At 40.0% G+C, this 13,293-nt stretch overlaps 1 protein-coding gene across 1 annotated transcript in view; it reads left to right on the forward strand.

Moving 5' to 3' along the window:
* MLXIP (MLX interacting protein) overlaps nucleotides 1-12,216 on the forward strand; it is a 44,661-nt gene extending 32,445 nt beyond the window's left edge. The window contains exons 13-17 of the mRNA XM_065646150.1: nucleotides 1,647-1,745; nucleotides 2,730-2,857; nucleotides 3,882-4,005; nucleotides 5,985-6,114; nucleotides 6,777-12,216. Coding sequence (XP_065502222.1) covers nucleotides 1,647-1,745; nucleotides 2,730-2,857; nucleotides 3,882-4,005; nucleotides 5,985-6,114; nucleotides 6,777-6,898 — 603 coding nt within the window. The 3' untranslated portion in view covers nucleotides 6,899-12,216. The remainder of the gene's footprint in view (nucleotides 1-1,646; nucleotides 1,746-2,729; nucleotides 2,858-3,881; nucleotides 4,006-5,984; nucleotides 6,115-6,776) is intronic.
* The last annotated feature ends 1,077 nt before the right edge of the window (nucleotides 12,217-13,293 follow it).

The following is a 13,293-nucleotide window of genomic DNA, read 5'->3' on the forward strand; positions in this document are numbered from 1 at the left end:
CTTGACATCAGGTCCTGCTGTGGTTCACAGGAGTGTTATGACAGGTCTCAGTTTACTCAGTCGAAGGTTTCAGGCTTAGTTTTCTAAACCGCAGCTTTTTGCCATTCTTCTGTTGGGGATCTTCAGCTCTGCAGGGCTTTGGCCATTGCTGGAGGGGGAGTTCTTGACCTGCTGAGTGAGTTACATGTCTCCAGGGACACTATGCTGCTCCACAGAGGAGCAACTCCACAAGTTACAGCTGTAAAACACTTCAAGAATTACTGGGGTAAGAACTCAGCGGTCTAGAGATAGCATCTGAAATCCGGCCGTACCTCATGCACAAGCTGACCTCGTCAGAACACTTCCTGTGATGGTTTGAGAAGCTTCTCCTCAAAAACCAGCCAATGCGGGAAAATCAGCTTTAACCTTCTCATTCATTCAGTTGTGAAAGGGAGTGTTAGCTGAACCATTCTGCAAGTGCCAGCATCTTTTGGGCTTCTCTGTCTTTGTATACCCTATGAGTTAATGTCAGCTTGGTTGCGTCCAGTTCTAATTCTGTTGCAGAGGAGAATCAGAACTGCCGCTTGCCGAGCATGCTGGAAGTTACCTGCAAAAGTCTGCAGTTCTTTGCTTGCTATAAGTGCTCACAATCAGCAGTTGCGGCCTGTTCTTGCTGCTAGAGAGCAAATTAACAAAGGAACAAATTACTAGGACTGGCCGATGGTGGGAAAGTGGCCGCTAGATGGAGGAGTGTTCTTAAGAGTAAGGGCACTACAACGAGATGGGCTTTAAAGCCATTTAAACTCGTCTACTTTGACAGGAATTGCTTGGGGTGTGTATGGTCAGTAACACTTCTGTGAGATGAGAGAGGGGCAGTGATGTTTGCCAGACTCTAGATCTAGGTTCCTTTTTTCTCTGCATTGCTAGTAGTTCTATATTGCTGGGTAACATTGTTTTTTCAGTTTGGCAAAGCACAGAGGGTGCTGGAAATCTCAGTTTTGCCCTTGAACCTGCATTTTCTGTGGTTTTGGTCAGTCGCTTCACTTTATTACATTTTTTTCCACCATTATAAAATGGGGTGACGGTGAGCTACTGCCAGAAGGGCCGGCTCTGCTGAGAATGTATTCTCAAAGTGCAAACTCCTTATTTTCTTCCAAGGATTTTGGTGGAAACAGCTTCTAAGTTTTTAATGCTACAAATGAAGGTGTTAATTCCTGACAAAGCCTTTATCTTCAGGACAGCCCAGAGTTGTGGATTCTTTTTTCTTTCTTATTTTTGTCAAACTGCCTGTTTACATCAGTAGACATTATGTATGTATTAGGAATAAATGATTTGGACTCTTAAAGGCTTCAACAAGATCCTAACTAATTACATGCCTCAAAAATTGGAATTTGACTTCAGAAAAGGAAATTGCGTGACAGTCTTAAATAGCATTTTTTTACTGTAGGAAGAAAACTTAAAACATTTGGAATTGCATTTAATACACTGGACACTCATTTTTAATAACTTAAATCATTGTTTGCAAGTTTATAGTTGTGTGGCTTTGACTGGGAAGACTGAATGCCGCAATTCAAGAAAAATCATACTGTGAATTTGAATAACTTGTAGTCATAGCAGTAGAATGGTAAAGGAGAGCAGCATAGACTAAGCTGATTTTATTTATGCAGAATCGACAAAAGAAGCATATTTCAGAACAAAAGCGAAGATTTAATATCAAGATCGGTTTTGATACTCTGAACAACTTGGTTTCACCCAGCTCCAAGTTGGTAAGTAACTTGGCAGCACCAACAGTTTAACATGGGATATAAGGAAGGGTCATTCTAAAAAGGCTTGTTACTAAATTTAGTCTCTTCACTGTTGAATGAGAAAGCCAGTCAGTCAGGGGAGACACTTGAACTGAGGGACTTGGAAAGGGAAGCATGATAAATCCACAGCTTATAGTTGGAACAGCGTGTGGAAGCGCTTCCTCTTTTAGGCATTGTTCTCTGAGGCAGCTTCAAATGCTGAACAAGTTTTGGCTGATGAGATGCTGCAGCTTTAAAGCCAACAGGGAAAGAAAAAAACCTGATCTTTGCAATCCTTGCTCTTGGGACACTGGTAATGAGGATTTTTGTCATGTCTGCAGCATAAGATGACTTTGCGTTTACTGTTACGTCACCTTTCTTCTGACATAGTGGCTTTAGTAAAATATCTGATTATTTTTGTTTCTCAAGTACAGATTTTTAATTCTTTCCTCAAAACTGAAGAGTATTTTTAAAAAGATCTGTGACGTAGTTTCTTTCTCCTTTGGTGACAGCTAGACCATGTTACCTTCTGTTTAACAACTTCAGGTTTCCCAAACTAAATAATCTGTATTGTAAACTTTGAACACTATTAATCTGCCAGCAGATGTCACACATCCTTCAGTACTTAAGTAAGAATTGTAAATATTTTTAAGAGGATAGGTAATGAAATAAGCCATGTAAAATCATTAAAATACTTTCAACAAAGTAGCAAAAACGTAACTTGTTGAAAACAAGCACTGCAACCAGGTTTCTCCCTACTAGTGTGCAAATGAGCCAAAGAAATTTAGAGTTCAGTATTATCTTAGGTATTTTGATCTACTTATCTATGTGCTTTTGCACACAGTGAAGGGAACTTAAGAAAAGGTGCTGAAGTGCTTTTCTGAGTGTTACAGCAGGTTAGGGGCAAATTCTTCATCTGTCTAGCTTTGTTCCATGAAGTGAGCTCTGTGTTTGTGTTTGGTCTAGATCAGCCATGCAATCACGCTCCAGAAAACAGTAGAACATATCACTAAACTCCAGCAGGAAAGAGCCCAGATGCAAGAGGAAACCAGGCGCCTTCGGGAAGAAATCGAGGAGCTGAATGCCACCATCATGTGAGATTGGGGGAGATTTCTGTAATGGAGCAGAGCAGCTTGAACGTTGCTTTGGCTGGTGATGGGATATTTGCCTCAGATGTCGTACCAAACAACAGATGGGTGTTGAACACAAGTAGAGTTGCTACCAGCTTCCAAACAAAAAGCAACATTGCTGTGGGATGGGCACTGGTAGCAAACCTTGTGGGTTTTCAGCAAGCTCTGAGCACAAATGCACAACAACAACAGCAACAGAAAAGATGCATTAGGTCAGTTAGAATAATTCTGAGAAGAAGCCAGTGACGATGGTTTTTTAAAGCTAGACTCACCAAGTGATCACTCTTCATGATGGCTTTGCAGCAGTTTTCTTTCCAAATGCAGTCAATTCTTATTGGAAAATATGGTTGAGTACATAAGACACAGGACTTGGAATCAAGAAGCTTGTGCCACTGGCTGCACATAACCCTGATAAGTCACTTCACCTTCCTGGTACCTTAGTTTCCTCTGTGGGCTTACGATAGTTATGCGTTATCACAATGCACACTGAGAAGCCCAGTGGTTTTTCTTCCATCCACAGAAGTGTCAGGCTTAGGCATTATGTTGGACTTATCAGCAAATCAAAATCTTTTTATATTTCTTTAAAAGTATGATGACGTCTGTTTGGTTTTATTTTAAATTGATCCGTTTCATAAGCATCCTTGTAACATTTTCTTCTGTAACATTGCTCAGGAGTAACTCTGTAAATTTGTCCTTGACTCCTAATGTGGATGCCAAAACCTTCTTTGTTCTATATTATACTGTATTTTCAATTTTGTTGCTTGTAATAATAAGTGTGTATCAGCTTGAGAAATCTCTTTGCTGCATGAATATAGACAAAATTGATTGGAAACAGTATGTATTCCTGGCTGTAACAATTACATTCTGGGACAGGTACTTTCGTCAAGGATACTGGGGATACACACTTTTCCCTTGCTATAATTTATTCTGGAAGAGAACTGTGTCCTTTCTGGTCTGGGATTTTGACCTCAGAACCTCTTCTTTTCAGTTCGTGTCAACAGCAGCTCCCTGCTACTGGGGTTCTCATCACACGACAAAAATTTGACCACCTGAGCAGTATGTTTGATGAGTATGTGAGAAGCAGGACACTGCAGAACTGGAAGTTTTGGATTGTATCCTTTTGTATTAACCTGCTGAACTTGAGGTTTGATACTAATATATCTAGAGCCAAGAACTCTGGATCCTGATGCTGTGACTTCTAAGCCAAATTGTTCAAATAACTTACATCCTCAGTTTTCATTCACATCTCCATGTGGGTATGAATCCTTGCGTTATAGACTGTTGCGAGGCAGAACCTTTTCACCTTAAAGTGTGGGATCAAACTATTTGGATCAAACATCATTAAGTTGAATCAGTTCAGGGATATTGGTAGTTAGCAATGACCAGTACTGTTAACCTTCTCTTTTCCCATTAAACTTGATACATTCATATAGCTATTTATTTTCGGTTTGTATTTTGTATGTTTGTGTTCTGTGCTGGTTATTTCGCCCCAGCTACCTGGATAATATAAGTACAAATGTGCATGGTTGTGCATGCAGGAATTACAGCGTTTTTAATACCTTGATCTGTGAAAATGCTTGCTTTCGTGTTTCCTGGTTTTTGTTGGCCCTAGAAAGACACCCTTAGCATCCTTTTAGGAAACAATTCTCAGCGAGATCTCACCCAGTCTATGATACTGTAGAGCTGGTACAACCGTTGAACCTCTGGATTCTACAGCACTGTTAACTCTGGAATAGTTTCAAAAGCATTACAAAAATATAGGTCTTTAATAAAACAATGGAAGTGCTTATTTAAAGACAGTTCCACCTGTGTTTGCTGATTGGATAGTGTGTTTATTTTGGGCAGCTCCAAGGTATTAAATAACTCCAGAATTTGGAAGTGAGAGAATTCTAGAGAATAGCAGAGGTTATCAGGGATGAAGGTGAAATTTTGGGTAGCTGGGTTTTGTAGTATTTGGGAAAGACAAAGGCTTTCGTAGCTGATGAAAGACAAGGTTGATATGCAAAGTAACGTTCCCAAACTTCCCTTGACAAGTCAGGATATAACTGTGACGGAACAGTTGTTCTAACAGCTGGATCGAATCCTTAACACATGCGGACATATTTCAGAATGTCTTGCAGTAAAAGCTGACAAGGTCCGGGGTGAGTGCTAATAGTAATAAAAAATCTGCTCCTCGTGAAATGACTGTGGGGGAGAGAAGGGCAGTTTCATTACAAATATGAAAATACCGTAGTTTCTGTTGCACATAGGAGGGAAATGAGTAATATGGTCTTGGCTACTAGAGATAACCCAAGAATAGAATACTCTTGAATATTAGAATATCGACAGAATAATACCCAGGTTGTTCTTCCAGTCACTCTGTAAAAGTCTGTAAGCACATGCAAATCCCCTCAAGTGTTCCAGGCAATTGTTAGACCAATCTTGGTTGTCAGCCACAGTGGGAAAGCTGGGGGTGTGTGACCCTGCTGAGATTGATTTCGGCCGTAGTCTCACATGCTGCTGAATGTAGTCAAGAAATCCCATCTGGAGTAATGTGGTAAAACCACTGATTCTGAGCCTTCAGATGAGTTTTATCATCCAACCAGCTTCTGAAGTAAATGTACCTGTAAGCCAGAATCTACTTGGTGAATTATTGTGACAATGTTATAACAAGCTGTTTTCAGTTCAAATATACTGACCATTCCAGGAAAGCTGGCTAAGGCTCCTGTACCCTTTTGCTATGAAACCATCAGTGTTAGATGGAAAAGGTGGCAATGAAGAAATTAAACAAATTACATGTATGTAGAAGTTTCAGATACTCAAGCGCTTGTAACAGTGCCACAGTGTGCAGTTGGTTTGTAGGAGATCAGGTGAGTTGTACAGGAATTTTACAAAAAATGATGAATATAACTAGGAACTGAGGTTCAAATTTTTCCTTTGTCTTAGTGTTACAGATTTTAAAAAATACTTTTTGAAATGTTGCAATCTCTTTTGTAGTTGAAGTCCATTTAGGAGTCCATTGGTTTCTCTGCAGACCGAACTGTAGTAGCCTTTCCCATAGGATGTTTTCGCTCCTCCTTTGTTATCTCCCTTAACATTTGATGGTTTGCAGTTCAGCATTATTATTAAGCCATTGTTTGAGTCATTCAATTGGATGGTTTCCACATCAAGCTTTAAGGATCTGAATCAAACTGCAATGGCCTGGTTGGATCAGCACTGTTCTCTTCCTGCTCTGAGGCCAAGTAAGTGAAGTTCTATCCAGAAGTTTTTCCAGATCGTAGTAGTGACACCATATATAATACTATTTCTTGAAAGTCATAGAATGACAAAGAAAGCACATGGTGCTGAATATGACTTCCAGTTCCTTTTTATTACCTCAATGGAAAAATAAGAACCTCTTTTGACTGTGAAGACACTTGGTTGCATGCTTAAAACTGAATAGAAAAAACATTAATTGCTGAGTATAGATACCAGAATTTAAACAGTCTCAAGCTGCATTTAAATTTCAGATAGTCCACTCTAGCTGGAGTAAGTTTGCCAGTGTGATTTACCTCATTATGAAGGAAGACTTCTGAGATTTGTGTTCAGCTTTCGAATGACTTTGTTTGGGCATGATTGCTTGATTCTTTCCCCATTGCAATTCAGCAAGTATTTACATTACGGTTAAAATTTCCAAGTGGTACTCTCATTTGTAGAAGGAATAAGTGTCTTGTTAAAAGTCCTGGATCTCCATTCCTTGTTCCTTGGGCACAGTTCTTGCACATCTCTGTTTCTTGCTCTGTGTGGAGGTGTGCAGGTTTTGCAGAAATGTTTCCATAATTCTCTCGTGTAACAGCCTTGCAGCACCTGCGTGGATCTGTTCACAGTCATACTAAAGGCTTTTCTTGTTCTGACTTTTTCACAGTGGTGCTGAACACCCTCCGGGATCTCAGTAAAACCACCTCCATTCTGTCGGATCCATCGCGCCTGCCCGAGCAAGCCGCAGAGGCAGTTAACACGATGAACACAACAGACGGTGACACCTAACAACCAAAGATGATGAGTTGCTTCTACAACGGGGTGGAGAACTGGCCAGCCCAGCAGCCTGGCGAGTCTCCTGTCAGTTGGTGCACTTTAGAAAGAATTCTCTCCATCATCCGAGACATTGTTGAGGGCATCTGGCTCTGCCTTCAGAATGTGTGCAAGTATGATGCAACATTGTCAAAACGTTTTGATTCCTCTTCAGTGCTGTGCTGTACTCCATTAAGTGAGAAAACACCAAGCTCAGGTAAATTCAGCAGGTTTGAGTCCTGCAGGCAGCAATATATCTCCATCAATGCAGCGTACATCTATATGCAACAAACGTATTTCTATGAAACAGCTTCAAGTACGAAGTACTCTGAAGTGTAAATCTTGTATACCAAGGAATGTTCTCTTAAAGGGGAAATATACTTTGTATTTTGTGAAAAAAAAATGTGGTTTTTATTTTGTTTTCTGGTATTGAGTTCCATTTGTTTTACTTGAATAGTAAAAATTGTTAAACAGGATCATATTAAAAACCAAAGGAGAAGAAAAATCTGTCAATGATGTCAACTCGTGGCAAAAATACTAGAATTAAAATCTCAGGCTCTGTTTCATGTATTTTTATTTGAATGAGTGTATCATTGCCATATGATCAGTTTCAAGACATGCTTTATTTTTTGAGCAAATAAAGTAGCTGATTTTTATTATTTTTCCTGATATAGCCATTGCAAGTGAGTAGCAGGGTCTGCTGTAAGTGCGAGAAAGTAGTTTTAGATTCTGCAGTTGGGATAGCTACATGAATTTCATATGCATTTAATCTGGGAACTGTTTTCTTGCACTCTGCAGAGTTCAGCTGCCTTCTTCATAAAATATGTGCATATAAAAACATCCACAGGTAAATGTAGTAGCGCTTCAGAGACGAGAGTTGAGGTTTTAATGTTAAGAAATTGGTTTTTTTGTTATCTCAGAAACTGTATCAAAGCACGTGGACTTGTAGTCAATTCTTTGCTGCTTCATCTTTTTTTGCTTGTTCTTTTTTACCTTCTGTCTGAAAAACCTGAAAGACTTAGCTAAATTTGGTCTGTATGGGAAGGTTATGTTCAACATGAATTATAAAACATGTAAGAATATGTTTAAAGTCCAAAACACTGCAGAACATTTTTCTGTGACAGTATGAGCAAGTACTCTGCTCTGCTGCAGATAAACTTAAGTCTCATTACAGCGGTGACAGCACTGGGATATTCATTGCGTCTGATTGTTCGTAGTCTGGAATGATCCTGTGACCCTTGTAATTCAACTCATTACTTGATTCTGATTCTTAAGAGCTATGGAAACTGTGAGTAACGGTTCCCTGGTACCTCCCCTGAGAAGTTTTCTTCCAGTTTGAAAAGCAGGCTGCCTGGAGGGGATTATTTGGCATCACAGCTCTAAAAGGAGGAGCAGCTAAAAGATTTGGGCATCGCACATGCTGAAGTGGGGTCGGTAGGTTCTCCGTCGTTTTCCTCTACGTTGTCCCCAGTCTTCTCCACTTGCTGGGCCAAAAGGAAACAAGAGGCTTGGGGAGTGGGACTAAGCACAAGGAGTATTTTTCTTTCTTCTTTGTGCTGGGATTTTGCAGCTCATGGCTTTCATTGCAGAGTTCACTCACGTGTGAGCAGGACTGTAGTGAGAAGAAACAGTGAAAGGTGAATCCCAGAGCCCTCCCCTGAGCAGAGGTACTGGGGACTGCTGAGGGGAACGGAGCCCAAGGGGAAGCCAAAATGCCAAAATGGCGTGAGCCAAGTACCAACAAGCCTTTCTGTAGCTGTGCAGACAAATGAGGAGATGTTTTTTTGTTGACTTTGGTTTTTACAGTAGATCTGACATATCGTTTGAAGTTTGTGGCACATGTGAAAACTGTGTCCCTGTGACAGAACCAACAAAAATCCAGGGCTCAGCTAAGGAATGGGTTGTTGAAATAGCATACACAGGTTGTCATTGTCATAGTAATTAAAGAGTGAGTAGATTTTCGGGGGGGATCTGTATCTACGTCTTTCGTACATAATGTTGTAATCAATCAAGCAATGTTCTTTGGGATGCATCTGGATAAAAAGTGTTGAATAAGTGTAAATTTTTTTTTAAATCAGTGCTTTAAATCTTCCCATTTTTATCATTGATTGTGAACTTGACACCAGTAAAGTCATTTAACACTGTGATTAGCTGGGGAGTGTCCCTCAAGTTTTTCTTTGCTGGGCTATCTCATTGAGATTCATAGATATCTACATGCTTATTTGCATGTTAAAAACACGTATCCAGTTTTCTAGAAAGAAATCAATAGGCAAATTGTCCAAGAAAAGACCCACTTGTGTTTTTGCTGTATTTTTCAGATGAGCAGATTCTGTAATGCCTCCTCTGCAGTGTGGTCTCCTGCTTGTCAGGCAGCGATTGTGCTTGATTTTTACCATTACTAGTATCAATGACATTAGAGTTTTGTCTCAACGAGCCAAGCGCACTACGAGCAGACTTCAAAGCCCAGGGAAGTCTGACAATTTCTAAGCTTAAATCGGAACGTCTCAGATCTCGCTGAATGGATTGGAAGCTGAAAAGGACCTTAAAGGAGTAGGAAGAGGTGGTGTGACTGAACTGCAAAAAATTTTGTCCATTAATGGTTTTTATCTGGATGTGGATGGAAAAACCGACATCCTGATTGCATCATGAGTTGGTTACAATTGGAGGAAGAGTGCTTATTTCAATAACTTGTGGTGGAGAAGCAAGTTCATGGCACTATTAAAAGACTGCAAATCTTAGATAGTAAAGAGAAAAAAATTAAGTAAAAGATTGCTTACTTAGGCAAGAGTGTAGGAGGGAGGGAAAGAAAAGTGAAAAGATCTTTTCCACGTACTGCGATTACCAGAAATGATGTGGCTGCTCTTTGAAGCAGTGATTCAGTGCATTTTTGTCACCCTGTTATTGCAAATCAGGATTTTTTTCTTTTATCAGTTAACCTTGTGAGGGGTGTGATTTCACTTCATTTGGAAACACAGGAGGAAAAAGCTGGTTTGTGTCTCACATCTGCACAGTAGAAATACTGAGGATTGGTACAAAAAGAGATTGACCACGTATGTATTAATTCCTGCATAGTTTTCCACTTTGGTTTATGTTTGATCTCCTTGTCTGTCTTACCCATTGAGGAGTCTAAGTACTGTATTTATTTAAAAAAAAAAAAAAAAAAAAAATTAATGCTTTCTCTGCTAATTGAAGTGATCTAATTTCCTCTGTCACCAAAATATACTTAAGCAAGCGAAACACACAGTGCCTATAGTCTACACAGAATTACAGATGACGCACGTCTGTCTTCAGTGAACTGGTGCTAAATTTTTAACGAATCCCCATATAATTGAATACGAGTGATATTCAGTCAAATCAAACACATTTCACTCATTAAAGGAATGGCTAGATAAAATATTTATGGCCTGTGATATGCACCAAGTCAAACTGAGATTGTCTAGTGGTGCCTCCTGGCCTTGAATTCTATTAATCAGTGTATTGTAGATGGTGCCCACCCCAAACACAAGATCTGGGGAACTTTTGCGTTATCTGGTGTAGTAATTGAGCTCGTATGATGCTCCCTCTTAGCAGAGGAATAAGTGGTGAAAGTCCAGGAGTCCACTAGAAGTGAAGGAATTAATGAGCAGTAGGAGCAGAGACAAGCACACGCTTCACCAATCTGATTTCTGCACAAAACCAAAGGATTCTTCACTAACACAATTTGACCCGATTGGCATGTTTTTCCATGCTTTTCTAGACCCGTCGGGAAGCTTTCCATGAAGGGAGGCTTCCTAGAATGTTTCCATCTGTGCCTTAGATCTTGGTGTCGTGTATCCATTTGATTTATCTGAAGTCATACATTCTTCCTCTTAATACAATGCTGTGTGGAAAATTCGGTGAATTGAGACAGTGGGGCTTCTCTGGGTTTTAAGAGGATTTTACCTGGGTGGCGTTACTCTGGCCTTTTGAAACTGAGGTCGCGAAAAATTCTGTGTATGGGAAAAAAATGCGTCTTTCCCCCTGACTTCACCGTCCTCCGCTGCTGTGTACGCAGGCACATGCGCACACGTGTACGTACTGTCATACCAGAAGCTTGACAGAAACCCAGTAAATATGAAAATGCTTCAATCTCTAGATCTGGAATGGCTTCAAAAGACAAAGGGCTGTCAAATCGCGTTGAAAAATAGCATCCCTTTACTTTGTATCTTCAGGGTATTTTACATTCCCTTGAGAGAGTGTGTGTATGCAAGTGTGGTGGAGGTGACAGGGGCAGGTAAATTTTATTTTGTTTGCTTTTAAAGGCCAGAACTCCTGAAGAGCAGTTTGAGCCCAGGAGAGGGAAGCTCACTGCAAAAACAGTCAGTAAGATAATGCTTATGTAGTACAAATTATTTGAAAGCTATTTTGCTTTCTGTGTTTCTGGAGTGGATAGTTCTTGCCTTGATGTTGCCAACTAGAAGGTACTGCTGAAAATAGAACGGGTTGTTAACTATTTTGACCTTTTTTTTTTTTTTTTTTTTCTTTTTTGGTTTCTTTCCACCTTTACTGCATGGAAAAACACCCCAAATCAAAAGGCTGATGATACCTGGGTTAGGTGCTGTAGGGATTCAGTCATACCAGTCTTGGAGGACTATGGACAGCTGTTGATGACTTTTAGGAGATTTTTTGATTAGGTGAGGGCAACGGGAGTTCTCCTGTTATTCCTACTTAACTTATACACTTGAGTTTCAGAGGAGTTTGTTTTGTTGGTTGGTTGGTGGTTTTTTCTTTTATAGGACCCCAATGTTATTCCCACAACATCAGTTAAGGCCTCGAGTTTCCTTTTATTTCATTCTTGGTTGGATTTCATGCTGATTTACTGTGTTAGAGCGGAAGTGGTAGTACCGAATTGTAGATTGATCCATAAAACTTGATTCAGTTACAAAGAAACACATCTTAGGCATATAATAGAATTACTTTCTAGCCATTATCTGAACTTTTCCAACATGAATAAGGTTTCAAATCAAAAGATATCAATGTTAGGAGCAAGCCTTTTAATTAACAGTACAGTGAGTAAATTGCTCTTTTTCTTCTTCTAATCTTGTATTTAAATGTGTTTTAAGTGAATGGAGTTCATTCTTGTTAAAAAAAAAAGCAAAAAAAAAAAGCTTGGAGGTATGAGGACTTCAGGTTGTGCTCTTGCTTTGCCTAGATTTGCTGTTCTGTTGCATGACACAACTTCTGTTGTGCTGTTGATATGTAGCACTTTTCAGTAGGTCTGTTAAATTGTGCAATGCATTTTTTTATATTTATAACCAAAACAATAAAGGTTATTTTTTGGAAGAAGCTAGTTGTAATGCCTCTATTTTCTAACTGGATGTGAGGAGATGGTAAGTGGAATCGTTCCTGGATCAGGACCAGCACGTGCTGTCCTTTTTCACAACTCCAAAAGGTGACAAGGACTCATTTCCCTGTTAGCGATGCTGACGTTACCCCTTTGGGATCTGTGTGTTTGGCTTTCCCTTTGCAAGGCTGATCTCCTCTGAGTTTCCAAAGCCTGGACTCCTTTTAAGAAACTCACTCTGATGATCTTATTTGAAGCTCACAAGTGATTTCTTTTCCCCATGCATTGGCCACCAGACTGTATTTGCTTTGTGCTGGCTTGTTCCCTGTCTCACCAGAGTAAATGTTAGCCAAACTGGCAAAAATTGAAAATTATCCTATGTAGTCAGCTCTGCTCCCCTTCAGAGAAGCAGCAGAGATTGGGAACAGGTGGGTAAAGTACCATCTCCACAAGTTGAGGTGTTTCTTTACCCTAAATAACCACTGAGTCTGCTCTTTCATGTTGTGCATAATGTAATTTTCCAAACATATTGATATTCTGATGTGTTCCTAAAGTGATCAGACCCTTATTGTTGTTAATCCCATGAAGCGTAACAGTGAGAACAAGCTCTTTTGACAAAACTAAGCAAACAAACGTCTATTTATTTCTCCACCTACTTTTAACGGGCTAGTAAATACAAAGGTAGCCCTGGTGTTTCTCCAAGAAAGGTAAAACTCCTAAGCCTGTGGGGCTGCACCAATGCCTTGATGATTTTATTTTCTTACAGGCGTGGATTTGGGACTCCTGGCTCACACGCTGCCTGGACAGTGGACTCCACAGAGCTGCACTGAGGTTGGATAACACGGTATTCCCATGGAACTGATGTCACTGTTAGGTGTTGAGCTGCTTAAGTCCATTTAAAAAGTGAAACAAATAGCATTTCATCTTTGCCTTTAATGACTGATTTTTGTTTTGGTTTTTTTGCCCTGGTAGGACACTTCAGCTCTCTGTGCTTCAGTTGGCACCTCATTGGTATATTGGATTTTCTTGCCTAGTAGAAGCAGTATTGGGTGACTGAGGCTCGAGTTGA

This window comes from Caloenas nicobarica, chromosome 16 (assembly GCF_036013445.1).
Source record: "Caloenas nicobarica isolate bCalNic1 chromosome 16, bCalNic1.hap1, whole genome shotgun sequence".
In the NCBI taxonomy this organism is placed as follows: Eukaryota; Metazoa; Chordata; class Aves; order Columbiformes; family Columbidae; genus Caloenas; species Caloenas nicobarica.